Source organism: Carassius gibelio, chromosome A22 (genome assembly GCF_023724105.1).
Source record: "Carassius gibelio isolate Cgi1373 ecotype wild population from Czech Republic chromosome A22, carGib1.2-hapl.c, whole genome shotgun sequence".
NCBI classification, from domain to species: Eukaryota; Metazoa; Chordata; class Actinopteri; order Cypriniformes; family Cyprinidae; genus Carassius; species Carassius gibelio.
In genome coordinates, this window is record NC_068392.1 from 17,240,348 (window position 1) to 17,265,601 (window position 25,254).

General features: G+C 35.1%; 3 protein-coding genes and 1 long non-coding RNA gene across 4 annotated transcripts; 1 reads left to right on the forward strand and 3 right to left on the reverse strand.

The window, feature by feature from the left end:
* Window positions 1-3,361: 3,361 nt before the first annotated feature.
* LOC127943378 (uncharacterized) lies at window positions 3,362-5,899 on the forward strand. Its single transcript, XM_052539829.1, has 6 exons — window positions 3,362-4,284; window positions 4,381-4,426; window positions 4,636-4,727; window positions 4,890-5,000; window positions 5,212-5,479; window positions 5,552-5,899. Exons 1-6 carry the CDS (start codon window positions 3,620-3,622, stop codon window positions 5,765-5,767), a joined length of 1,398 nt encoding a protein of 465 aa, XP_052395789.1. The 5' UTR covers window positions 3,362-3,619; the 3' UTR covers window positions 5,768-5,899.
* Window positions 5,900-6,696: 797 nt separating this feature from the next.
* On the reverse strand, window positions 6,697-10,829 carry LOC127942485 (uncharacterized). Its single transcript, XM_052538203.1, has 9 exons — window positions 10,811-10,829; window positions 10,415-10,612; window positions 10,207-10,293; window positions 9,301-9,554; window positions 8,542-8,691; window positions 8,200-8,340; window positions 7,870-7,990; window positions 6,848-7,012; window positions 6,697-6,701 (listed from the first exon to the last, which is right to left on the reverse strand). The coding sequence occupies exons 1-9, from the start codon at window positions 10,827-10,829 to the stop codon at window positions 6,697-6,699; spliced, it is 1,140 nt and encodes a 379-aa protein (XP_052394163.1).
* A 208-nt stretch (window positions 10,830-11,037) lies between these two features.
* On the reverse strand, window positions 11,038-12,319 carry LOC127942658 (uncharacterized). The gene is made up of 3 exons (XR_008149369.1): window positions 12,254-12,319; window positions 12,014-12,087; window positions 11,038-11,200 (listed from the first exon to the last, which is right to left on the reverse strand). It is a non-coding gene; the product is annotated as an uncharacterized LOC127942658 (long non-coding RNA).
* A 33-nt stretch (window positions 12,320-12,352) lies between these two features.
* Window positions 12,353-17,765, reverse strand: LOC127942487 (uncharacterized). The gene is made up of 6 exons (XM_052538204.1): window positions 16,761-17,765; window positions 16,031-16,191; window positions 14,716-14,923; window positions 12,931-13,006; window positions 12,466-12,719; window positions 12,353-12,370 (listed from the first exon to the last, which is right to left on the reverse strand). Exons 1-6 carry the CDS (start codon window positions 16,785-16,787, stop codon window positions 12,353-12,355), a joined length of 744 nt encoding a protein of 247 aa, XP_052394164.1. The 5' UTR covers window positions 16,788-17,765.
* Window positions 17,766-25,254: the final 7,489 nt, after the last annotated feature.

The window sequence follows — 25,254 nt, forward strand, 5'->3', positions numbered from 1 at the left end:
CACAGGAAACGAGAGATCCAAATGCAGTGTATTTATTGGGGTAATCCAAAATCAAAATCCAAAACAGGCTAGAGGTCAATAACAGGGAAAGCAGTCCAAAAACTAGAAACATGAAACAAGAAAACAAAAGGGAACGCGAGAAAACCGGGTGACGGAAAACAAGGACTCCATGACACAGATATAAAACAGACTGGATTATATAGATAGGTGAAGACGCAGAAAGTGGAGACAGCTGAGTGCATTTAACAGGTGTGCAATTAACCGTTATGAAGGGACAAGGCTTTGTGGGAAATGCAGTGCCTGCAGTGGGCTGACTATGGGGAAATGAGACCACTAGTGGACACCCAGGGAAACACAGACCAGACACTGTGACACTACTGTAATTTAAGACACAGGGATAGATGTGTTCATTAGCCAGTCACCATAACATTCATCTCTCTGAATGAAGGGATATCTATCATATTGGATTTCACTTCAAACAAACAGCATTATAGGATAGCAATAATTGCTTATGGTAGCATTTTTATAATTATCGTCATCATTATTATTATTATTATTATTATTATTATTATTATTACAGTATGCAAAAATAACTCAAAACAATAAGATCAGATATCAGAAAAAATTTCAATAATAGTACTTAGATCGTACACTGAATGTGTTTCTTCAACAACAACAACAACAACATTCAGCTGATTTATTATTTTTTTGTTGATAATTTATCTTGTCCTTTTCTACTGTGAAAATCATTAGATAAAACGCCTCCACTGTCAGTTCTGGCATATAAACAAATAGACTCATTTAACTCTGATAAAAACACAGAAAAAAGCAGAAGTGCAACTCAGAGCTGTGGCGTATCTATCAATCTATCTTTCTCAATTACGTTTGTATTCATGAATCATTAATTATCTATACTTTTTAGGTTGCTATAATGTTGATGTTGTTGCAGAGATCTAAGCTCTCAAATCCAAGAAACGGTCATACTTTCTCAATGCTATCTGATAAGCTAAACAGTTTCGCTTAGAGCATTAGCATGAATTTATATCACTGTTAACTGTTTTTGGTCAGATAAAAAACACTGTTGATAACACTGTACCCCCCACCACCCCCAACTATTCAGTATTCCAGAAAGCCATGTAACAATTCTATAAAACTGATCAAATAAACAAAATAAAAATGTGTGACCACTCAATGGCACAACTACAATCTACAATCAGAATTGAATATTCCTGAGAGCTGTGTAACAATTCCACAGAACTAATAAAAAGTCTGATCATCCAATGCTACAAGTGACCAATCAATCAAGAAACAATTCTACAACTGGCCAATCAGAAACAAACAATCCATCCAAATCAAAATCAAATATTCCAGAGCAATTCCATAGAACTGATCAAATAAAATAAAATAAAATATATCTGACTGTTCAATGCTACAACTTACCATTCAGAATGAAGAGTCAAAGCTACAATTGTAGTATTGTATCTAACCAGTCAAAAAAAAAAAAAAAAAAATAGACCTGTTAAAAATTCAATTTCTTAAGAGCTTTATTAAAGTTTTTGAAAGCCTTAAAATCTTAAATATATCAAAATTTCCATTTAAGTTCAAAAGAGCCCAAAGCGGCTTAAAAGTACTTTTAAAAAGGCTTAAAATATATATATATATAGTTAATGTGAATAGTGGGAGATGGAAACGCCTTTTGCAAATAAATTTCTCTGCGCATCAAAAAAGTCATGTGACTTTGCACCATGGGGCAGCTATACTTGACTGACTAGTGGACCGATCTCATTGCACAGCATCTGAAATGTTGTTATGGTCATTTTTATGGTCAAGTAATTATATATGAAATGTATTATATTCAGTGGCTTCTACTCCTTTATCAGGAAGTGGTTATATCGTTATCGTTGACTCGTTGGATTGAAACCGTGCTTATTTGCACAGGTTTAACACAAGACTCCAATAATGCACATTAGTTAAATTCGCAACTTTTTATAAAAACTCGACTTCTCTTACCGTCTAGCAGCTAAAACAGAGATACACAGCATGTAGAGCAGTTATTCGAATAACGTGGTGCTTTATTTGTTCTGAGAGAGCATAGTTCATTTTTCTTGATTTGGGGTTTGTAGTTAAAATGCTGAAGTAGACAGATCTGTCTCAGTGTTTCATAGAAAATCAAGAATTTCGGTTGGACTGATGAGCTTCTTGGTGACGCCAGACATAAAAATGAGTTGCAAATGAAGACAAAGCTCTGTCTCAATGAGTTCGTTTTCCAAGGTGAAATTGATCAATAGCAACTTCAGTTGAACTTTTTTGACATTGTACGCTCAACTTTCCCTTTAGTAGTTTTATAAAATGGGTCTTTCATAATTAAGTGTAATTAATGACATGTAATGCTGAGGGGAAATGGAATAAAAACGCTTCTCTTCTCTTATGCCATTATACGATTGAGACGGAAAGCGAAGGCATGGTGGGGTTCACGCAGGAGCAAGGGTTGGTGGCTTAGGCATGTGATCTGTCCGTGTACTCACCTTGCTATAGTTCAAGCACAAAGTGTCAAACGAGAAGCACCATAATCATCAAGCATCAAGACGTGGTATGATAAACACTGACACATCTTTAGATGCACATCCCTGCAGTTGACGGCGTAAAGTTGGACATACAGTAGCAGGTGCGTCAGGCTCCGTTCCTAATGCCGCTGTCAGGACGTTATGATGGATAGCGGAAGGGATGTGTCATTACCCATCAGGCTCAGAGAGATTTCCACATCTACGAGTGTTGGCTCAATTGCGAGGAAGTAATGCAAATTGATCATGCTTCATTGGTCCACTAATTGACGTTTGGCTTTGGTGACTGTTTTAATGGGACAAACACATGAGGCTTGTCGCCAAGGGGAAAAGTATGAAGTTATTTTTGACTCAAAATAACAGAACACCTGTGGCAGTGCGATTTGTAGTTGTAGAGAAAAGCCACACATGTGTATCAGTAAACTTGAAGTCACAGAGAGAAATGTTTTAAGAGTTGCAAACCTGTAGACTTTTTTTCTCTCCCACAAACACAACACAACAGTTACACCTTCTCAGATTCTTCATTGCAGGTGCACAAATCCTATTCTACAAATCACAAATTAAGAAACTCGTGACTCGTGTGTGTGCACTTTGGATGGGTTAAAAGCAGAGCATTAATTCCGAGTATGGGTCACCATATGGCTGTGTGTCACGTCACTTTCACTTTAATAATAAAGATGTAAACATCATCTCTCATTCAAACTCGCTCGCTTGGTTTGTGGGAAATAGTGCTTCATTGGTTGCTCACGGTTGTAGCGGCCCCTAAGTTAATAACTACGGTAATGATCTTCGCAAAGGGAGTGAATAAAAAAACTAACTTTAGCTGGACAATAACTTAATCCTAGTGCTTATGTAAAGCCAAAACTCTCTGTTGATGTAATTTTCTCTTATCCCTATAAATCTGCTTTGAAACTATTCATATTGTTAAAAGCGCTTTGTAAATTAAGGTGACTTGACCTGACTCATGTTTTATAATATTTTTTCTCATAGTCCAGTTAACATTGGAAGTATTTCTTTGAACTGGTTTTGTAACATTATATATGTGTTCTCTGTAGGAAATGCTGCTTGGTCATTTATTGGACAGGCTCTACATCAGACTATCAAGTTGCCTTGATCGTGCCCCTCTGGACCTAGACTATTTGGAGTTTGTATGTTCACAGGAGCTTGTTGTACTCAGTGCAGTGTCAACCCAGATTCAGATCCCTCAAGCAGTGTCTAATGCCCTTACTGAGGTGCATCGCCTGGTCTCTGTACAAAATGAACAGGAAACAAGTATAACAGTTACCCTGGAAAGGGGAAACAGTGGACGCCCCAGAGTTCTAATATCCCATGAATATGTGTCTGAGCTACTTAATATGGGCCTATCTGTGAGGTGCATTGCCAATTTTGTAGGGGTTTCTAGGTCGACACTGCAGAGACGTATGAATGATTGGGGATTTTCTGTGAGGAATCTGTACAGCGACTTAACAGATGATCAACTTGACATCCTGGTGTCAGACATTCACTCCAGCAACCCACACGCCGGGTACCGAATGATGTTGGGACTGCTGCGGGCACAGGGACATCGACTGCAGTGGCAGAGGGTTCGTGCATCAATGCACAGAGTTGACACTGTAGGGATTGTAACCAGAATGTCAGAGTTGCGGTGTGTGGTACGCAGGACATACTCTGTCCCAGGCCCCAGGTCGCTGATGCATATCGATACAAACCACAAACTTATTAGGTTAGTAATGTTTTTCAAACAAATCTGTTGCTTGTTCACAATGTGTAAATTAAGGTGATAGATTGTTATACACATTTTTTTACTTGTTCAATCTAGGTACAATATGGTGATATTTGGCGGAATTGATGGCTTCTCCAGGAAGGTTATGATAATCAAACAAGTCTTTATTTAAAGTATTAACAATTAATTAAAAAGTGGTTTGTTAACGCTAAAAAAAATTATTTTATTATTTCAATAGACACTTTTAGGTATTAATTAGAAATGTACTTATAGCTGAAAGTAATGTTATCATATTTACCTAAATTAAAATGTTTGATTTTGTGTATGATTTATTTTGTTTTATTACTGTAGATCATGTATCTTGGTGTGGCCAATAACAACAAGGCCTCCACAACCCTTGCCTTCTTCAATGAAGTTGTTGTGAGATTTGGCTTACCAGAAAGGTGATACTTATTGTTAAATTTATATTTTACTCTTAACTATACAACTAATTGTACTTTGTATGAATGGCATATTATCTTGTCTTATTAAAGAATATTAAAGTCGTCCATTATATGAATTGTAAAAAATTATGCAGTTTTAAATTCTGGCATATTTACTTCAAGGGTTCGTGGTGACCACGGGGTGGAAAATGTTGATGTCGCTCGACTTATGTTCTCCATCCGAGGACCCGGGAGAAACAGCTTCATTGCGGGCAAAAGTGTACATAATCAGAGGTATCCATTATTATGAGTACAGTATTTCTTTGTAATAAATATTTTAAATATATATTTAACTGTACTATTATAATGCAAACTATAGTTCTTCATTTATTGTTATTGTCTTGTTTTCTTTTATTGACATGCTAGTTATTATTCAGGTGGAGTAACTTGTTTCTGGACATATAATAATATTCTAAATGCTGAAATAAATTTGTGCTTTTAACAGAATTGAACGTCTCTGGCGAGATGTGTTCACGGCAGTCACATGCCGCTTCTACAGTCTTCTGCACCAGCTGGAGGGGGATGGTCTCCTTGACCTGTCCAGTAGTCTTCATCTCTTCTGCTGCCAGTATGTTTTTATTCCACGACTTCAAGCCCAGCTTGATGTATTCAGAGATGGCTGGGACAACCACCCCCTTTCAACTGAGAGAAATCACACTCCGAATCAACTTTGGCACATGGGTCTACAGCACAATTCCGAAGAGTACAATGAGGTCAATATTTGTGAATTATAATCAAAAACACCATGCATCTGTGTTAGTAGAAGTAATGACTTTATCTTACAGGATTTGCACATCCCTATGATTGACTGGGAAAGTAGTGGTCTTATACCCTGTGATCCCAACTGTGGTGTCCATGTCCCTGAGAGTGACTGTCCTTTGAGTCCTGATGACCTGACTGGACTTAGTGTTGCTGTGGACCCAATGGAACCCTCAACATGCATGGGGGTTGATAAATATTTAGCTGCACTGGACTATTTGCAAAACATTGGCTATGTGTAGGGCCATCATGAACTAATTCCCCATCTAATCAAATAAACACAACTGTATGATTTTTTTTTCTCCAACGTTTATTGTGAACGCATTTGTACAATTGTCAAATACAACTCTTACTGCTTCAATAAAAGCAAACATTTCAACATCTCAGAACATTGATTACTATGTACCTGATCAGTCCTGATAACTGATAAACAATGTTTAGATTTTTTTCTTTTTAGAAAAGCTAAGTATTAGCTTTTTATTAAAGGGATGATTTGGATTAAAATCAACATAGGATCATTTGCACCATCACATTGAGCCATCCCCCCGCTGAAGCCTTTTTACCAGAATGGTACCAAACTTCTACAGTAGTACAAATAAGTTCTGTACTCATAAAACAAAGCATTGGAACATTTTTAAGTAAATTAGGAGTTTATTTAAATAACACTTGCCTGATGGCAAATGCTACTGCTAACGCAGATGTGGACGTCACTTTATTGAGTTGAGAAAAGAACGTTAACGTCCTGGCAGAAACCGATGCATAAGCTGGCAACACTTTGGAAAAAATAATTAGTCGTTACACCACATCCTTATGCATCGCTTTATGTCAGGACTTTTACGTCAACATCCGCGTTAGCAGTAGCATTCCCCGTCAGGCAGGTGTTATTTAAATAAACTCCTTATGTACTTACAAACTTTCCAATGGTTTGTTTAATGAGTACATAACCTATTTCTACAACTGTAGAAATTTGGTACCATTCTGGAAATTATTTGTTTAGTAATTTACGAGATGAAAACATGGAACTGTTAGCGCCTGCACATGGGGCTGATACTTCTAAATAAGTTCTAATTTTTATATTGTTCAACAAAGAGATAAAAAGGCTTCTGGGGGTTGTTTGGTTCGATGCCATGGTGCAAATGACCCTAGGTTGATTTTGTTCCAAACAATCCCTTTAAGCTAACATTTAATAGAAAACCAAATTAAATTAGATAACTTGTGAATTCAGACCTGCAACTTGTGAATTCTTTCCACATTCGACTACAACAATCCAAATCCAGTGTCATTTGTGGCAATGCAGTTTTCTAAATGTATACTAAACTCACTGTAGCTGTTATAGTAACCAGGCAAGCGAAGGGTGCGGAAGCAGGTGGATGAGGTTGGGTACTCCGCTTGGGTACTCCGCTTAACCACCTCCACTTTCATGTTGTCCATGGGTATCTTCCATCCTACCCAAAACTTGACCAGTTGTTTAAGTTGCTCTTGGGACACTGAAAATTCAAAGAGCCAAAGCATAAGACAAGGATTCTAAAAGGATTGAAAACTGATTCTCTAACCTTAAATGTTACTGGTATTCTTTTATTTTTTTGCAAGCATGTTAAAGGTGCTATAAGCGGTTGCCGTAACCTCTTGTTTATGTTTGAATTATTATCAAACAAAACAGAGGCTAGCTAGACACTCGCTCCTCCTAATCTGCGCAATAACCCCCCAAACTTGACCCCTACATCATTCTTGTCGGTTATTGGCTGGAACAGTTTATGTTTCGTGCTGAGGGTCAATCTTTTTGTTGCTCATTTTGTTTTTGCTGCAGTTTGTGGAGCGTGTGCAGTCTACAGAGACGGTGTTTCTTTACAGTGTGTTCAGGGGACAGGCAGCTATCGATTGGGAGGAGATGTTTGCGGTATGTGAAAAAAAAACCTTTAAGGTTAAAGGTCTATAGTGTCCATGTTTTCCTATGGTGTCTTGCCATGTTTGCATAAATAACTATAAATTATTTGTATAAATTGTGACTTAACAAGTAGGACAAAACATTTATGTCAGTTTATTACATCCTCTGCTCAAGTTCTCAGCATGGCACAGGGACCGAATTTATAATTATTTTATTTTTCTCCATGCGTTGTACAGAAAAAGGCAAAGCACCTTCTCAAAACGTGGCAATAAGCCACTGACAATGAGATATTGTTCATGACAAAGTTTATTCTAAATCACAATACAGATAATTTTTTTAATGAACCATGATAACTTAAGGTCCTCCATAAGGTACATTTAAAAAAAAGCCTAATTGTGTGTGTGGGGGGTGGGGAGTTGAGACTAAAATTGGAAACCAGTAGATGGACTTGCAATTTACCTGTTCTCATAAACTGACGCAGGTACCCCATTATTCTGCATTTGGATTCAACCGAATACCCACTGTCGTCATCATCCGCCACCCCTCCATCCTCAGGCCATTTGATATTGTTTAGAATAACCTAAGCAAGAAAAAGAGACGATCATGACAACTAAACATTCTTTTACCACTTTCTTTTTTTGTAACTTATGTCTCACATTTATTTGGGCTTTCAGACTGCCGCAAGAACAACAACAAAAGTATTCATTGATTCCAATATACATACCACAGTTTCAAACTGTCAGATGGCACTTTTTAGATAGAAATTACTGTTGGGAAAAAAAGTAATACCTCAGCACTGCAGTCAGCCATTGACTGACGTGGAAAAACCGATGACACTGTGTCAGGTCGGGATTCAAAAAGTGGCAGGATCAAGGATTCCTTCAATCCCTGTTTGAACTGCTTTAGCTGCCGCGAGTTTCGTCCAAGCACCTAAAAATATGAGAATAGTCTTTTACCTACCAAGACAACGTACCATACCAACCATAACTATGACAAACTCCAATTACAACAAGATATGGAAAATTAACCAGGAGTGTACATTAAAATAAAAGAAAAAAGCATGTCTAAAATATACATGTCGACTGTTAGAAGGGACATGTTTTTTTGTTGTTGCTGGAATTTTAGGCTTACTGCATGTTGAAGCAGATTATGAAGAAGCCAAGTTCTGTTGGTTTCTGTTAACACAGGGAGATCCCATGCCAGTGCCAATTCATTTACAGCTGCCCTCTGATCCTCTGTGAGTCCACTGCATTGGTTCTTGGATTCTTCATCTTTATAAAGCTTTCAAATAAAGATAAGAGAACCATCACAATTACATCTTAATCGTACAGTATGTACCACTTCTAAATACAGTGCAGGTTAAATTATTTTCACAATGATACAACTTTTGTTTTGGCTTATGAAATACAGCATAGAGTATTTGACATTCTCAGTAGAAGAGACTGGTCAAGCTTTCATTTAAAAGTATTTACATTCATACCCGATGAACTGTGTCAAAAAAATTTAACCTTAAAACATTCACTCAGTTTACACTGTTCAAAAGTACCGGTAAGTGGACAATTTTCTGATGGCTGATGTTTAGCAAAGTTGTTTGTATGAAAAACTAAAATTTTCAATCCAATCTGAAGAAATTTCAAACCATTTTTAACTAGTTAGATTTAACTGTAGCATTTAAGATAGTAGTCATATTTAAATATTTAAACATGTTCACTTTTTATAAAATAAGATGCCAATACTACACAGTTCACCTTATATGGATATTAGTAAAATTAAAGCTGACAATATACACTTTCACATACACTTTTTTACATTTAAATGCTATTCACTGGAGTACTGAGTAAACATCAGAAACTGTCCCTAATTGATTGCATTGCACTTATTGGTACATACCGGTCTGATGGTCTCCTTGATGTCCAAATCAGCCACATCATCTAGTGTGATTGTGGCTGTCTGGGGTGTTCCACCCAACATCACATGAAGCACTGCTGGACTTAGACCAGCCAGACGAGGGCCCCCATGGAGAAAAGAATGGCCTACAATTCTCCCTGCCACAATAAATAATTCGTTTTGTGCCAAAACCTGGGAGGTAGAAGGAATTAAATGGTCTGGTTGGCCCTCAAACAGCAAAGTGCCGCATGCATGTCCTAAAGGGAAACCGTGAAACACATTAACATTTGATTTATACAGCAAGATTTTTATTGATTTTATCATAGATTTTATTTGACAATCCCTAGTTTAAATGTATACAATGAATCTGGAATGAATAATATAAATATTATATACTGTAAAGATGATATAAAGTAAAAAAACTGCATCTAAAATATTGTCTTAATTGAAATGTATTTTTATCCATTAACATAAAGCAATGTAATGTTTTGATTTGCTCTGATGTTAAATCAAGGGTGTGTTTGCACTTGTATTTCGGTTTGCTTTGTCTGGACCAAAAAATAAAAAATGTACTTTTTAGGGTCACATCTTGTAACTTCTTTTGCATTCATATTTAATTCGAACCACACCAAAATAGTTTGAAGTGGACCGAGACCATTTTTTCAGCGACTTGGTCTGCTTGTTTGGTTGCACCAGGGTTCACGTAGCAGCATTCACTTATTCAAATGAAACACACTAACAGACCAATTGTACCTGGGTTCATTTGAATTGAATCAAACGTGCCAAGTGTGAACACACAGAAAATAAATCTAATGTGCATCTCAATTTGTAAAAATATTTAATAACTTCATTTAGCCATATTAATCTTTTTTTTTTATGCCAGATAGCAGAATTGTCCAGTGAACTTACCAAAATCAATAGTGAAACCATGTTGCAACTTCTGCATTACCATACTTAAAAAGTGTCGATTCACACCATCCCCAATAGCCATATCTCCTAAAAAAAGAAAAGTTTACACTACTATGCAGCACAAAAATTATGATCTATTTTTTATCAATGTTTTCTTTACATGTAATCAAAACAATAAGGTATACATCATATGTCTGTCAATTTGTACCCTGTAGTTTAGCTTGGAATGGTCTGGCCCAGTCAATGTATGGAGCCTTGTAAAAGTTGAGGATTGTGCCCTCTTGCTCCTCTACATCTTCTCCGATGTCTATTTTAATTTTAAGGGTTGGCTCATCTTCTTTTTTTTGCAGCCACTGTCTTCTGTAATGATCTGCTGCCAGTTCTAGGCTGACAATGCTTTTCCAAGCTGGAAATGAAAACAGAAAAGTTGTTTAAAGTTACAATCCATGATTTTAACTTATGCCCTACCTGTACCAAGTGGTCTGAATCAACGTGGTTTGCATTCCATGCACATTCGTTATACTTGAGTCAATAAAGTTGCATGAGTAAATGTACTGTAGACCACACAGACTCATACACTAAGCAACACAGTCTGTATGGCTACACGGTCCACACTTGTCCATGTGCAATAGTCAAATAAAAGAGTACAGTATCTAAGAAATGTGGACCAGGCTGACACAAACATGTTGCAATGTCTTCATTGCAGATTTGGAATTTAAAATTAGATTTTCCAATAAAAGCATCTTTCACAATAATGAAAAATTTTATTAAGTTAACTTATTTAAACAAATGAATAAATCAACACTAACCAAAATCATCAATTTCTGCAGGTCTGGACCCTAATGGCATATCCTCTGGTGGAAGTGTAAATGATGTACTAGGTCTCGTGTGAAGTGTTGAGCTGACAGAGAAAGAGGCACCAGCGCTGCTTTCAGAGACCACTTGCACAATTTCAGAGTCAGGCAGTGTGGATGTAGGGAAAATCTCTGCAAAACTTAACATGAATATAAACACATGTACACACTATAACAAGAAAAGTTTATATACAGTAGTCTTAGTATCACAGCTCATTGCAGTCTATAGTGTGGACTTTTACATTAAAGCAACACCAAGGAACTTTTCATCTGTGATCGCCCTACAGGTTATAAGCGGAGTTGTCCATTACAGTTGTATATAGTTTAGCCTACCGAAGCCTACCATCGCATGGCACGATCGCTGTTTATCCAGTACTGGCTTTGGAATGAAAGATGTCCACAGACAAGGTAGAGTATGATGCATGATTTTAAGGAAAGTATGATGTATGACGACATCAGAAACGATGAAAAACTAAATAATGGCTATTATAACATTTGATGTAAAGCAAGTCAAATTTGTATTTTTTTTTGTGTCTCATAACTACAGAAACGTGACCCGATCTGACAATCTTACATAATGCGATTATAGCAGATTAAGGACCGCAAAGTGGAGGCATAAGTTCCTTTCACCCTGTTACGACTTGATGAACCACTGAAACGATTTTGGAAACGTTGTTTAAAAAATAATGTTTTTATTATTTTAAGATAAAAATCTTCCTTAGTGTTACTTTAATTTAGTATAAGCCTGACTTTACACAAGATTAAAGAATGATCTTATTTTAATCATTTGTAATATTGTGAGGTTTAAATTCTTTAATTTTTTCAACAAATTTTATCTATTTTTTTTGCTTTTCACTAAACAAACTAAAAGATCAAACTGATCATTTTAATCAATTGATCTAACAGTATTGGCACTATTGTTGTTTTCTTTTTTTTCATCATGCTTGCAATACCTTTCCCCACATGAACTTGCATGGTAGGCAACAATCTCTGCAGGAAACTGCTTTCCACAAATTGGACAGGAGTCCTAAGGGCCAAGTTGTAATAACGAGGCATATAAATAAACAAACCAGAAAATACTACAGTGGCATTTTAACTGAAGAATAAAATATACAGATTTCTGTGATATCAGTCTGAGTATTTGGTCTGAAATGCAGCTTTAATATTACCCTGAAGCATAATTGATGGCTTACCACACAAATAAGATCTGAATCCTGTTCAGCTGTCTGTTCTGTTTCTTCTTCAGTGTCATGTTTCTTTGAAAATAAAACAAATCAACACTAAATAACAATTCACTTGTCAGCTGAAAACTGAATTAAACTAAAATGATTCTATCAAATCATGGCTGAGGAAGTTTCTTTTTTATATGTCTTTTAAAACAACAAAAATTTACAAGATAACTTACTTTATCTCCACAGGACTCAGTGTGGAACTGGATCAGGGGCAGAGGAATCAGTTTGCCACAAGTCATGCATGTGTTTTTTGGCATTCTTTCAAACTCTTCAGCATCATATGGCAGTGGGGTAGTATCTATTTTTTCTTGAAGAGGTACAATATATATTACATTTTTCCCATTGTTTGATGAGGACTTCAGAACTTTTGCAGTGTACCCTTCAGTTCCCTGGGGCAATGGAGTAGTCTTTCTTCGCCCACTGCCCCCTTTAAAAAAACATAAATCATTTTAGTAGTTCATCAAATGGCTTTTTCTTCCTTTGAGTGATATAATATCTTATTACATAAGATAAAATTACCACCATACATTAAAATTTAACACAAAATGAAAAATTCTGTTATATATATCTCATATATAAAATGTTTAGATAGCTACTTAACAGGTCTGGATTTTTTTTTATAACAATGGAAAACTCACCAGAAGCTTTTGTAAGCAGCCAACCACCACGCAAATCTCTCATTTTGGGAAATTCTTCCAGCAGTACTCGACTTATCTGGAATAAATGTGCACTGCTGTCATTATGAAAATAAATTAAGGTCCTCAGCTGTGTGTTGGAAAATGTTAAAGTATATTAAACTAACCATTTTTCTAACATTTAACCTTATTTAACCTCTAACACTTTGAAACACCATGTACTACAACGTTCTTAGTCTGAAAGTATGTGTACCTTTCTATGTCAACTCATGACTTTGAGTGTGTGCATATTTGTGTATAAATAACATCATTTGGAAAAAGTTTCTGTTCGAATCTTGAGATTAACAAATTAAGTCATTATTAAAACAAAGTTTGCTTTACCCAGTAACAGAGGGATTTGCATATGAAAAACCAATCAAATAGTGGGGAGATTATGTAATGCAGGATGACATGTTTGCCATACCTCAATACTATAAAAACTATTGTATTTTTGTGTATGGCGGGATGTTCAATGGAAATTGTCTGAGAGCCTCCGGCCTTTCTTATTTTGGGAGATTCTCTGAGAACTGCTCTAGAACTCCTGGTCTTAAATTAAAGCATTTGGAAGGACATTTGTTTACGTTTGTCCGTTACTTTCTGCTGTGCAGCAGGTCAGTTTTAGAGAAGCAAATAAATTAGTGGTAGGAGACTCGGCCGGTTGTTGACGGAAGACACAAAGAGCTTGAGTATAAAGGTTATTAAGTGTCGATTTGCAGACGCTAGAAAATAAGCTTTAGGGAAAACAATCCACAACAGTTGTATATGGTAGATTATCTCATAGTCTAGTTATTATGTCAGACATATATGATTGACAGCAATATTGATAATTGGCAGGAAGAGATAGTAGAAGTAATTTTTAGTAAATGTAAATATTAGATTCTCAATGGATCTCCAGGATTTTCATACATATGGACTTGGTGACAACTCCTGCTGTTCCGACATCTTTTCAATCATATGAAACAACTGTGGCATCTGTTAGAATATAATCAATATCATCAATAGCATATAGTCCAGATTTAGTATCTTTATGATGATGTTTTTATGTGTTAGCTAAACTGAGGAAGTAGTTGTAATGTATGCCACTGAAGGCAAATTGTAGAGAGAACCCAAGTGCAGTTTATGTACAAACATGACAAGATCAACAAGATCAAACATAGAACAAAAGCATGAAATGGACATGGACACTTAACAACCGTGAAAGAAAATTTGACAAAGACACATGGCAAACATGAGGGCTTAAATACACACAAGACTAATGACAAGACAAGGCAAACCTGTGAACAATGAAACAATGACAACATGACATCAAACAAGGGAACAAATGGCATTATATGATTTTATATGATCACATGACAGACATGAAACAGGAACATGAAACATCATGTTCACCTGCCAATCTGCAGGTCACTGCCTTACTAACTTTATGTACAGTGATATTTGCAACAATCGAAATGATTTCCAACCCTCTACACCAAGAATGACTGAAAGACTGTATTGAGGTACTAAAATAAGTGGATACCAGAATAACTCCAACAACCAGCCTTTCATTCATTCCTGGTGATAGGGAATCAGTCCAACTGTTCCAGATATCCCTCTTCATGCTTACAGACATTTTAAGACATTACATTACAAAGATGTCAAAAAAAGAATGGCAGTATAACGACCACAAAATAAATCACAGGATTTGATAAGTAAGCTGAAAAACCTCTATGTTTTCACAGTGGATTTTTGCTTATATTTATGGCTTACCTCTGTGTGATCCGCATTATCAGCCATGTTTATGTTCCTCCTTCCAAGACCTGCCTGTAAGAGCACTGCCTCATCCTTTGGGGTTTTGTCTGTGTTTTCAGATTGCAGGCAGAACTGCAGTTCCATAAACTTTGTCACTGATACACGTGGAGTATCAGCTGACTTCCTTTTTCTTTTCAGGCCTCCAGAATACATTGAGGGGAAACATCTTAGATGAAGCAAAGGCAGTTATTAGTGTAAATCTAAATCTAAATTTTTTTTTAATGATTAAAAAACAGTGTTGAGTGCTGTTGTAGAAAACTGTTAGCACACTGTAACAGAGTATTTATTATTTTAAATAAGTAATAATTAATGACGAGCCATTGAATTATTAGAAAATAATGCATGGAATAATGCAATAATTCAACAGAGTGGAGTCAAATATATCTACAGTTGCCACACATCATGACAGTGTTCAGAAGATGATGCATTTCAAGATTTTTGTCAGGTTTTTGTCCTTAAAACGCTTGTGTGTGGAACTAATTTCTTTATCTTATCTAATCCCATGCTTCCATTGCTTATTCTAAAACGACATTTTAGAGCTAACAGAGGCTTCAGCCACTGATAGCAGAGTAATGCAGTTATTAATGCAGTTATAAGAGAGGGAGATAGAGAGAGAAAGAAAGAAAGAGAGATCAAGCGTCTGAGCATCTCTCAACAGTGTTCGGCAGCAGCGGCTCTACTAATAGTGAAACTATAAGTTTAACTGCTTTAAGAACAGCTTTTATATTCCCTCGATAGTAAAAAACGTCATGTAGCTTTAAAGCCGCTGTATTATTTTACAGATAAAATCATCAAAGCAGCTCTGCGAATACGTTTCAGTGTGAGTGTGTGTCTGTACTGTATGTGTGTGCATTTGAGGGAGAGAGTATGTGCTTTATGTACAAAATCATACCTAATTTACTTCTGAATTCAGCTGTAAAGACCTTTGAAATAACTGAAATAATTTGGCAAAGTGACATGGAACTGTAATGCGGTCAAGACCTGCCTGGAACTACTTTAGCTGTGCGTTTCCCTGAAAGTAATTGCACACCTTAGAATATTTTTCAACCAATCAGATTCAAGCATTAAACAGTCCCGTAGTAGTATGAATAAAGAGAATTCAGAACAGCACATTCTATTCTTATTTTTCTACAGGGCTGAGTGATTACTGGAATGTTTCCAAAGCAAATGGGTAATGGTAAGTGGTAAGGGTGACATACAATTATGACAACAAAAATTATTGTGGTTATATATTTTTCCAAAATCCAGCACCCCCACTGTTATGATCACTTACCTTTGCATCTCCTGCTGCACTGTGGCTGGTCTTACAGGTCTGCTGCTGGAAGGCCCAATAGCAGTAGGCTGAGCAGTGGTGTTTTGAGGTGTGTGAGTTCCTTCCCTTTCACTTCTTATGCAGTTTAGAAGCACACGGACTGCTGACTCAATGTTTGTGTTCTGTTCATTTTGAAAGAAGTCGGGGTTTAGATGTAAGTGGTTTTTTTTATACATTTTCATAAAAATGTTAGCTTGTACATTTTGTGACAGCATGAATAACACAGTCTCAACTATATAGGCACATGATACATCTCTGATGCCTAAATCACATAATTACAGTTGTTGAGTGTATGATCAAATAACATAATCTTGATCCCATAGGTATCCAGGAATTGAGCGAAACTAAACTAACAAATAAACTAAGGGGGTGGACCGTCTGTTTCCAAATAGTCTGTTGCAAGACATGATTTAGTAGGACACTGCAGGGCACCGTAGGGTGACATAACTTACTATTCTTAAATTATGTAAATATTTATTTTATATTACATGAAACACCTTTTTGCAGTAACCTACAATTGCAATGACATCTGACATCCCTTTAATTTACTATGGTATTCTCATAAAACTTACTACCCTCCAAAAAAAAAAAACATGATAACTGTTACCCATAGTTTTCTAACCATGGTAAATTCTCATAAAGGCAATCTTAGTTACATTAGGTAACGTTACATACTTGATATGATACTGACCTGCGAAGAACCACGCTGTTCTGTCATTTTTCTAGAAGGTAACAGAAGAGAATATAAGGATTACATAATGAAATATGTATAAGTACATAATGAAATATAATGAAAGTATCAACTAATATGAGAAGGTTAGCAAAGTTAACAGTGCAGGACTGGAAATCTAGCTTAACAGTTAACGTTACCTTTCATGAAAAAAGAAAGCCTAACCGAACTCAGAAACACTGCATCAACGTAGCCGATCAGCGCGTTTATTTAAAATATAGACAAATGTATAAAGGTGCGTGATTTTAGAGAAGAAAAATATAATAAGAAGGAACTTACGTTTATTGCTGTTTGACACTGGCAGATCACGAAGATGGCAGTTCGTTTTTCCCCCTTCTCATTACTTCGGGCGCCATGCAACGACCCAAAGCTCTTCTGATTGGCTGAAATTCTCTAATCTCTAAACAGTCCCGCCCACTACCTCTACAGATGCACAACTCACTTTTGAATCAAATATCTCGGTGCAAAAGGGAGAGCGCAAAACTTGTCACTTGAAAGCGAAAAACAGTGTTTGAGATTCGTCGCAGCAGATTCAAGCAACTGTAGTTATGTACTTTGTGTTTGTGTTAGAAAAATATACAAGACATTTCTGAGAAAATATTCTTCAAGTGTGCAACTCTCATTGAATGAATTCACGTACTGATTTGCGGATGTTCAACATTTCTCCACGACTTCACATTTCTTGATGCAGGTGTGTAAATGCGTTTTGCACCATATTCACTGCAGCATTTGTATCAAAAATGTGATCGTACGAGTTTCTTAATTTGTGATTTGTAGAATAGGATTTGTGCACCTGCAATGAAGAATCTGAGAAGGTGTAACTGTTGTGTTGTGTTTGTGGGAGAGAAAAAAAGTCTACAGGTTTGCAACTCTTAAAACATTTCTCTCTGTGACTTCAAGTTTACTGATACACATGTGTGGCTTTTCTCTACAACTACAAATCGCACTGCCACAGGTGTTCAGTTGTTTTGAATCAAAAATACCTCCATAGAAAAGACGCAATACTCAAAGACTGGTAGAGTCATTTTTCCAGATTTCAAGAAGCGATCAACATTACTCCACCATCAATTTATGCTTTACAGTGTACTCAGTTTCTTTTTATAATGGGCACCCAGGTCTTCTAATGAATGAATACTGTCTATATACAATCTTTTGAACGGATAGTGGTGGCATTTTGTCACATTTTTGTCTGTATTCTGCAGCTAAAGACTGATGACAGGCTTCGAATGATCTACTAGAGACACCTTTCCACAAACAGAGTGTTGATACGTTGTGGAAAATATCCAACGACCACAATTTAATACACAAATCGCAAATTACAATCTACTACATTTGCATGAGGACAAAAAACAGCAATATATTTATATATTTAACAATTATATATGTATATAGTTTTAGATATATACTATAGCATATTGTTAATTGAGTTTTTGTTCAAAAATAAACTTTTGTTTATTTATAAAATCAAAACTCCATAAAAGTTACTCCATAAAAAAAAAAAAAAATAATAATCATAAATAAAAAAAAGTAACTAATTGCATTACTTGGTTACTTTTTATGGAAAGCAATGTATTACTTTTGCGTTACTTTTTGACACCTGGGCTGGGCTTGCTTATTTGTTTATTAATACAAATAAATATATAGATAATAATAAAAAATATATAATGTAAGGGTATGTTCACACCAACAATGGAAATTAAAAGTAGTTATATTCATCAACAACATGATGGAAGGAAAAAAAAAAACATAAGACATTATAACAAATGATAAATAATTACAATTGGTTTTAATTACTTAAGTTTTAATTATTTGTATTATTTACATTACTAATTTACTTAATATTTATATACACAAAAAAACATATTACTGATAATTTACTTTATTTCAATGTCTCTATATTTGTCACTATAGAGCTTTGAAATCACACAAATGTTAATTAAAATTAAAACTATATATATATATATATATATATATATATAAAGCTTATTTCAGCTAGCTGCCAAGGCAACATTTCTCATTTTCATTTTAACTTGAAGCACTAAAGTAACTAAATAAACTAAAACTAATAAATATAAAAACTTTATAGACACAAATATAAACCTATACCAACTATATCGACATTAACAAATTGTAAAATGTGAGAAAATCTTAAACTAAAATCTAATTCAGAATATTAACAAAAAACTGTAGTTCTATATAATGATACTAATAACACTGCTTCACACAAACACATACTAAAAACATGCATCTATATAATGAAAGTGGATTTTATTTAATATCCCTAACAAAATGTACAGCAGAGTGTACAGTGATGATATCAGATATAGTGTGATACTCATGTACCATATATGTACACAGTAATTTGGTTCATGTCCAAAACCCCATTGTAATACCATGGTGTTTTTTTTTTTGGAACAATTATTATTAATTGGTAATTTAATTATTAATATGTAACCATTATGTCTTTTTATGCAATCCAAAAAAAAAAAAAAAAAAAAAAAAAAAAAAGTGGTGTTATTTACAGAAATGTGAGTATTAAAGCAGATCAATAAATGCTGTAAAAGTTGCTTGGTGTTATTTCATGTTAGCTGCTGCATTAACCCATGTAAAAGAGCCTCATTACAGATAAAAAGAGCAAAAAACTTTGTGCCTCAACTAAAAGAAAATGACTTAAAACACAACTTCCTTGACTGTTGGTTGCATCACTGGAAGAGCATTATATTTAGCTTAGCCGTTTAGCATGTGGCCAAAGTGACAAAGAGTCTGTAATAGTGATGTTTCACTGATATCAGGCCAGTAAAGTGCGTCCACCAACTACTCTCTCTCTACATCTGGTTCATCTATTAGCTACCAGAATTAGATTTTGCTCATGAATTGAATTTACGACCTGTGCTAGCAAGTCAGCAGAAATCAATTTTACTATAATGTCTGTAAACATCTACACACAGCTGAAAATCACACAACATAATTACTGGTGGAAGTAAAAAAAAATAAAGCAGTGTTTGAAATATATAATTACAATTCACCTCGCTGGAAAATGATATTCAGTACAATTATCTGTAAACAGCTAATCGTGGCTTTCAGCAGTCGGAGGAAGTATCAGGACTTGACAGGCTAAGCCGCTTTGATGAGTTTCATGCTAAACTTCTCCTCCTGCAAATGTGTGTGGGTGATTTCCTTAGAACAGAGGTGTCCAATCTTCTCAACACCCCTGCCCGGAAGTGTCTGGTATGTCTAAGATCTTGATTATCTGGTTCAGGTGTGTTTAATTAGGGTTGGAGCTACTCTGCAGAACAATGGCTTAAGAGTACAAATCCACGGTGTCAATTCTGATGGTCTGAAGATCGTATGTCCACGCACACGTCACGAGTGAGTTTATCTGAATATCGTATGGACGAGGTGATATACGACACGATTTTACAACCTGCCGATTTCCGAAGCAATCGCACGAAGTTAATATAACTGCTCTCCCTCTCTCATAACTGCATATAAAATATTGATACGAGCTGGTCACCCTAGTGTGTGTGTGTGTGTGTGTGTGTGTGTGTTCTTGTATATGGTTTATGGAGACACATATCTATAATGACATGGGTATTAAAATGTAAACCTGGTTTATGAAGACACTTCCTGTGCCCTCGTAATGGCTTAAAAATACTAAACGGTGTTTAATTTAAAATTTAAACATGCATTATTCGGTAACAGGAAGAGTTAATGTATGTGGATAGAATATACAGTTTGTACAGTATAGAAAACCGTTACGTCTTTGGAGAGTCCCCATAAAGTACGTGTGTGTGTGTCTGTGTGTGTGTGTGTGTGAGAGAGAGAGAGAGAGAGAGAGAGAGCACGAGAGAGAGAGAGAGAAAATTAAAAAGCATGGTACATGTTGCTAGAAACCTCAGGGTTTTTATTTTGGTGTGTCCCCATTTTTGGTATTCCTCATTTAAAATGAATAGAAAATAAAATGGCTCATATAATATTTAGTTAGATGTTCTGAAGTGAATGAACATTTTTTCTGAAGGCTAAGTTCTTTCCTTCCCAGTCCCTTGAAAAACAAAAACATAAAATAATTTTGAAGCATTTTCATTGAAATAAGAAAAATATAAAAGTCTCCCCTTATCTCAACAGGTTTGTTGATCTCAGAAGGAAATAGTTCATCATTCATAAGAATTTAAGCATAAAAACCTTAAAAATGTAGAACTCATATTTTGATAACCTTGCTAAACGCAGAATAATTGACTCCACGCCAATGAAAAAAAAAAAAAGTGTATTTTCCCTTTTCTATAGGCTTTTTACATTTCTGCCTCAAACACAATCGAGGCAGATGATATATGGATTATATGTGTGGTAAATGTTTTCAGTAAATCAATAAAAAAACTATTAAAAACGACATACTTTTATAATTATGCTATTATTATTATTAAAATTATTATTACTCATTTTTATAATTATTTTAAAAGAACCACTTAAAACATTAATTATTATCAGTAGGATATATTTAATTTTATCACATTAGATGCAATAATCATAATAATATATTATTATCCTCATATTATAAGAACCACTTCAAAAATTATTTTTTTATTAGGTTAGGTACAAATTGCTTATCACTGAAGCTTAAACTTATAACTCAAGGACATTTTATATCTGATGAATTAATATCTGATGTGTATCTGTGTTCAGCAATACTGATGTTTATTCCTAAATGATGCTGATAAATGGAATGCATGTGTGCTTTTAATAACAATGCACTGTTTGCATGAAGTAGAAATGTAACATTATTATTTAAGAAATGTAGTAGCCTTAATATCCATCTAAACCTTTAAAAAATAATAATAATAAAAAAATCATGTATTTATATTAATGATCATTTACTAAATACTTATCATCCATGGCATCACACAAACACACAAAATCAAATAAATATGTAGGCTAATAAATATAAGTTGCAATTATGTTGTAATATTCAATAGGCTTATCCCTCACAAAAATACTGGAATTTATGTACCATCATATTTACATGGTATTCTCTGATTAATGTATAAAACACTATGTTAATGCCATGATGATACTTTTGGCACTTTGTTGTATGCACCATGTTTAATGTACACAGTATAACCAAAGTCCTTTTAAGACAACGCTGTAGAAAAATAAATAAATAAATAAATAAATCTGTTATTTTTACAAAATAATTTTGGCAGCTGCGGTTGTAAACAACTGTTAATTTGACAGTATAAAGCTGTAATTTACAAACAAGAAAATTTGAATGTAAACCAGTAAATTCAACAACACACACTATTAAAATCTGTTTCGTACCTTTAACATACTGACAACCACCATAATAATGCAGGTGGTAAAAGAGAAAGCCACATCACAAGTTGCTTCGCCACAAGCAGAATTATATATTAACATATATAAAGTGCACAGAGCCATTCATGTAAACACAAAACATCATCATGGTAACACATGATACTTAAATAATGCAATAAACTTTCATTAAACAACAGACTATGTAAAATAAAGCCCAAAATGTACATGAATGATAAGAAAAACTATTAAAAAAACATGATTATTTAAACAAAATACTTTCAAGCATGGATTGTAACGCAGGGAATTCTAGGAATATCAGTTTACAGTTTTTGACTGTAAATTATACATTGATATGTTCTTTTTTACTTCTAAAAGCTGTAAAAATTTACAGCATTTTACTGTAAAATTACATGAAATGTCTGGTTAGATCTTTTACAGTTTTTCCCTGTATACGGGAACTCACTGTTAACCCATTAACAGTTTTTTTTTTTCTGTTGTGTTTTTTAAAGAAATTAGAGTTAAAATTACACTTATTTTTTACAGTGGTCATGTCACTAGGCGGCCATCTTTAAAAACGCCTCTCGGGCATGCAAGTGCAACTCCTATCTCTTTGAACATCAAATTCTCCAAAACTGTTCACTAAGCTTAGGATTAAATTTAATATTTGAAATCACCAAAGAAATCAGACAACAACTGTGTCATAAATGTTGTTACTTTTGCTCAAATAGCGTTATAAAAAGCTTATTTCTCAGGCTAGATCAGCCAGTGTGCATGCGCAGTCCTAAGAGCACGTCTCAGAGTGATGACCTTTTCTATAGCAACTGGGACTTCAGAAGGCGGGGCTTCCTGCAATTTAGCGGCCATATTAAGCGTTGCAAATCCCCATTCAAAACTATACAAGTGACATGATAGCTTTCAGTCGCGTGACCGGCTCAAAGACCTGGTCGGCAAAACATCGATAGAACTGCAGCTCAAGCCTCTCAATTTTCCAATTATTTAGATCACCTCTCAAAAGAATAAAATAAAATGCAAGTTTTGGCCATTTGCAATCCATATTAAGCACCTGTGACAATATTTAAATCATTAAACAGTGTGACAAACATGGTAAAAGCACTTAAAGTGCCATCATTTATTTCAAATATTAAAAGATCAAATTCAGTAATCACTATATTAATGATGCACAGTTAACACAAGCAGATGAGGCCAGAATATGAACGCAGTCCGCTCAAAGTTTCAGTGTTTTTCCTTCTAATGGTTTTCTATGGGAAACCATTTAATGTGAAACTTTGCACATTGTGTTTATATTCTGGGTTCATCTGCTTGCCTGTAGAAAATATACATAATCAATAAGGTGTTTAATGAATTTCACCTTTTAATATATGTTTTACTACATTGCTACTTAATCCAAACTGCGGTGCAACCAAAGATTATAGAATACCCAAGACATTGTCACATAGTTTTGAATGGGGGAAAACGCAGCACTCAACATGGCCGCTCGATCACAGGAAGCCCCGCCTTCTGAATGACAGAGCCAATGGCTAATCGGTCAAGTCATTGCGTCACTGCAACTGCCGTTAGAAGTCCCAGTTGCTATAGAAACAGTCATCACTCTAAGACGTGCTCTTACGACTGCGCATGCACACTGGCTGATCTAGCCTGAGAAATAAGTAACAACATTTATGACACAGTTGTTGTCAGATTTCTTTGGTGAATCCAAATAAGAAATTTAATCTTAAGCAAAGTGAACAGTTTTGGAGAATTTGATGTTTCCCCATTTAAGGAAATAGAAGCTGCAGTTGCATGCCCAAGAGGCACTTCAAAGATGGCCGCCGAGTGACATGACTTGGCGAGTCTGTGCTTAGGACTGTGTGTGCTGCGTAGACTAAACACAATTCATGCAAAGGACTTGACGTGTCTTCTGCTTCAGTTGTGCCATTAAGCAGCATCTGGCATGGACTGGCACCTGGTATGCTTGTGCACACCCTGGGGTGAAGCGCCATTGCATGCTTAGACTGGTGCCTTGTCAAAATACCCACACTTGCGATCATTGCACTTGACTACTTCTACGACGTATTGTATTTGGCCCAAGTGTTCAAGTGAGAATAAAGCCAACAAGTGTGTGTCGAACTTTTCATTAACTGATGGGACACACTTATAGTGTTGTGAGTGTTTACATAGCTTTATTTTAATTTCAAATACTTTGCGTTTTAAAATCAACTTATAAATGTCTGTTCAGTAGTCCCTATAACACTTGTGGTGTTATGCCCTATTTTCGCTGTGAACTTTTGTGCCATTTCTAATTATTTTGTTGCAAGTTGGTGCATGAAGGTAATTGCCAGGTTACGCGTCAGTACTTGTAGCTTGATTAATGCATCCAGTGTAAAACCCGGACACCGAGACGCAAATGTGGCTTTTTGTTAATGACTGTCCTACAACAGGATTTATCACAAAATACAATGTAATTCTAGTTGCATTTTCATCAATTAATTTCTTAAAAGGATCATATGATGCTTTTTTGAATATCACTATTTTGTGTATTTGGTGTAACGGAATATGTTGACATGCTTTAATGTAAAAAAAACCCTCACATTTTTTCAAATACTGTAAATTATTGTAATTGCGTCTCTAAAACGCGTCATTTTCTACAAAGTGTAATGATAAGAATGGGCGAAGATGCAACTGCAAGTGTTCAAGACAGTTCAACACAGAACAATTTAGAGCTGTGCTGTTTGGCGGCCCGATTCAAACACTTCACATAAAAAATCCGATTTGAGTAATAAACGTATTCCTGAATAATCATGCAGTAGTTGTGCGAGGTTTTTGTTGAGTTTGAGCTCTTCGGCAGCAGACTCAGTAATCATCAGTACACTGTTTGTATTTGATTATCATCTCTACCCAGAAGAGGGCATTGTATGATCTGGTTTATAACTGAAGAGCATGCCAGCACTGAAGGCAAATAAAACAGGTCTGAGTCTGAATATTTTTTAACAAATTTTTTGCATGTTGTACACATCACCCAAAAAAAAAAAAATAAATAAATAAATAAAAAAATGTGTATATATATATATATATATATATATATATATATATATATATATATATATATATATATATATATATATATATATATATATATATATTACTTTTG

Coding starts and splice junctions, on each gene's coding strand:
- LOC127943378 (XM_052539829.1), top strand. CDS start 3,620: ATGCTGCTTGGTCATTTATTGGACAGGCTCTACATCAGACTATCAAGT. Junction 4,427..4,635: donor TTGATGGCTTCTCCAGGAAG/GTTATGATAATC, acceptor TTATTACTGTAG/ATCATGTATCTTGGTGTGGC. Junction 5,001..5,211: donor AAAAGTGTACATAATCAGAG/GTATCCATTATT, acceptor TGCTTTTAACAG/AATTGAACGTCTCTGGCGAG.
- LOC127942487 (XM_052538204.1), bottom strand. CDS start 16,787: ATGACAGAACAGCGTGGTTCTTCGCAG. Junction 14,924..16,030: donor GTGCAGCAGGAGATGCAAAG/GTAAGTGATCAT, acceptor GCTTCATCTAAG/ATGTTTCCCCTCAATGTATT. Junction 12,720..12,930: donor GCTGCTTACAAAAGCTTCTG/GTGAGTTTTCCA, acceptor GTTTTTTTAAAG/GGGGCAGTGGGCGAAGAAAG.
- LOC127942485 (XM_052538203.1), bottom strand. Junction 10,294..10,414: donor ATTCCAAGCTAAACTACAGG/GTACAAATTGAC, acceptor TTCTTTTTTTAG/GAGATATGGCTATTGGGGAT. Junction 7,991..8,199: donor TGGCTGACTGCAGTGCTGAG/GTATTACTTTTT, acceptor TTTCTTGCTTAG/GTTATTCTAAACAATATCAA.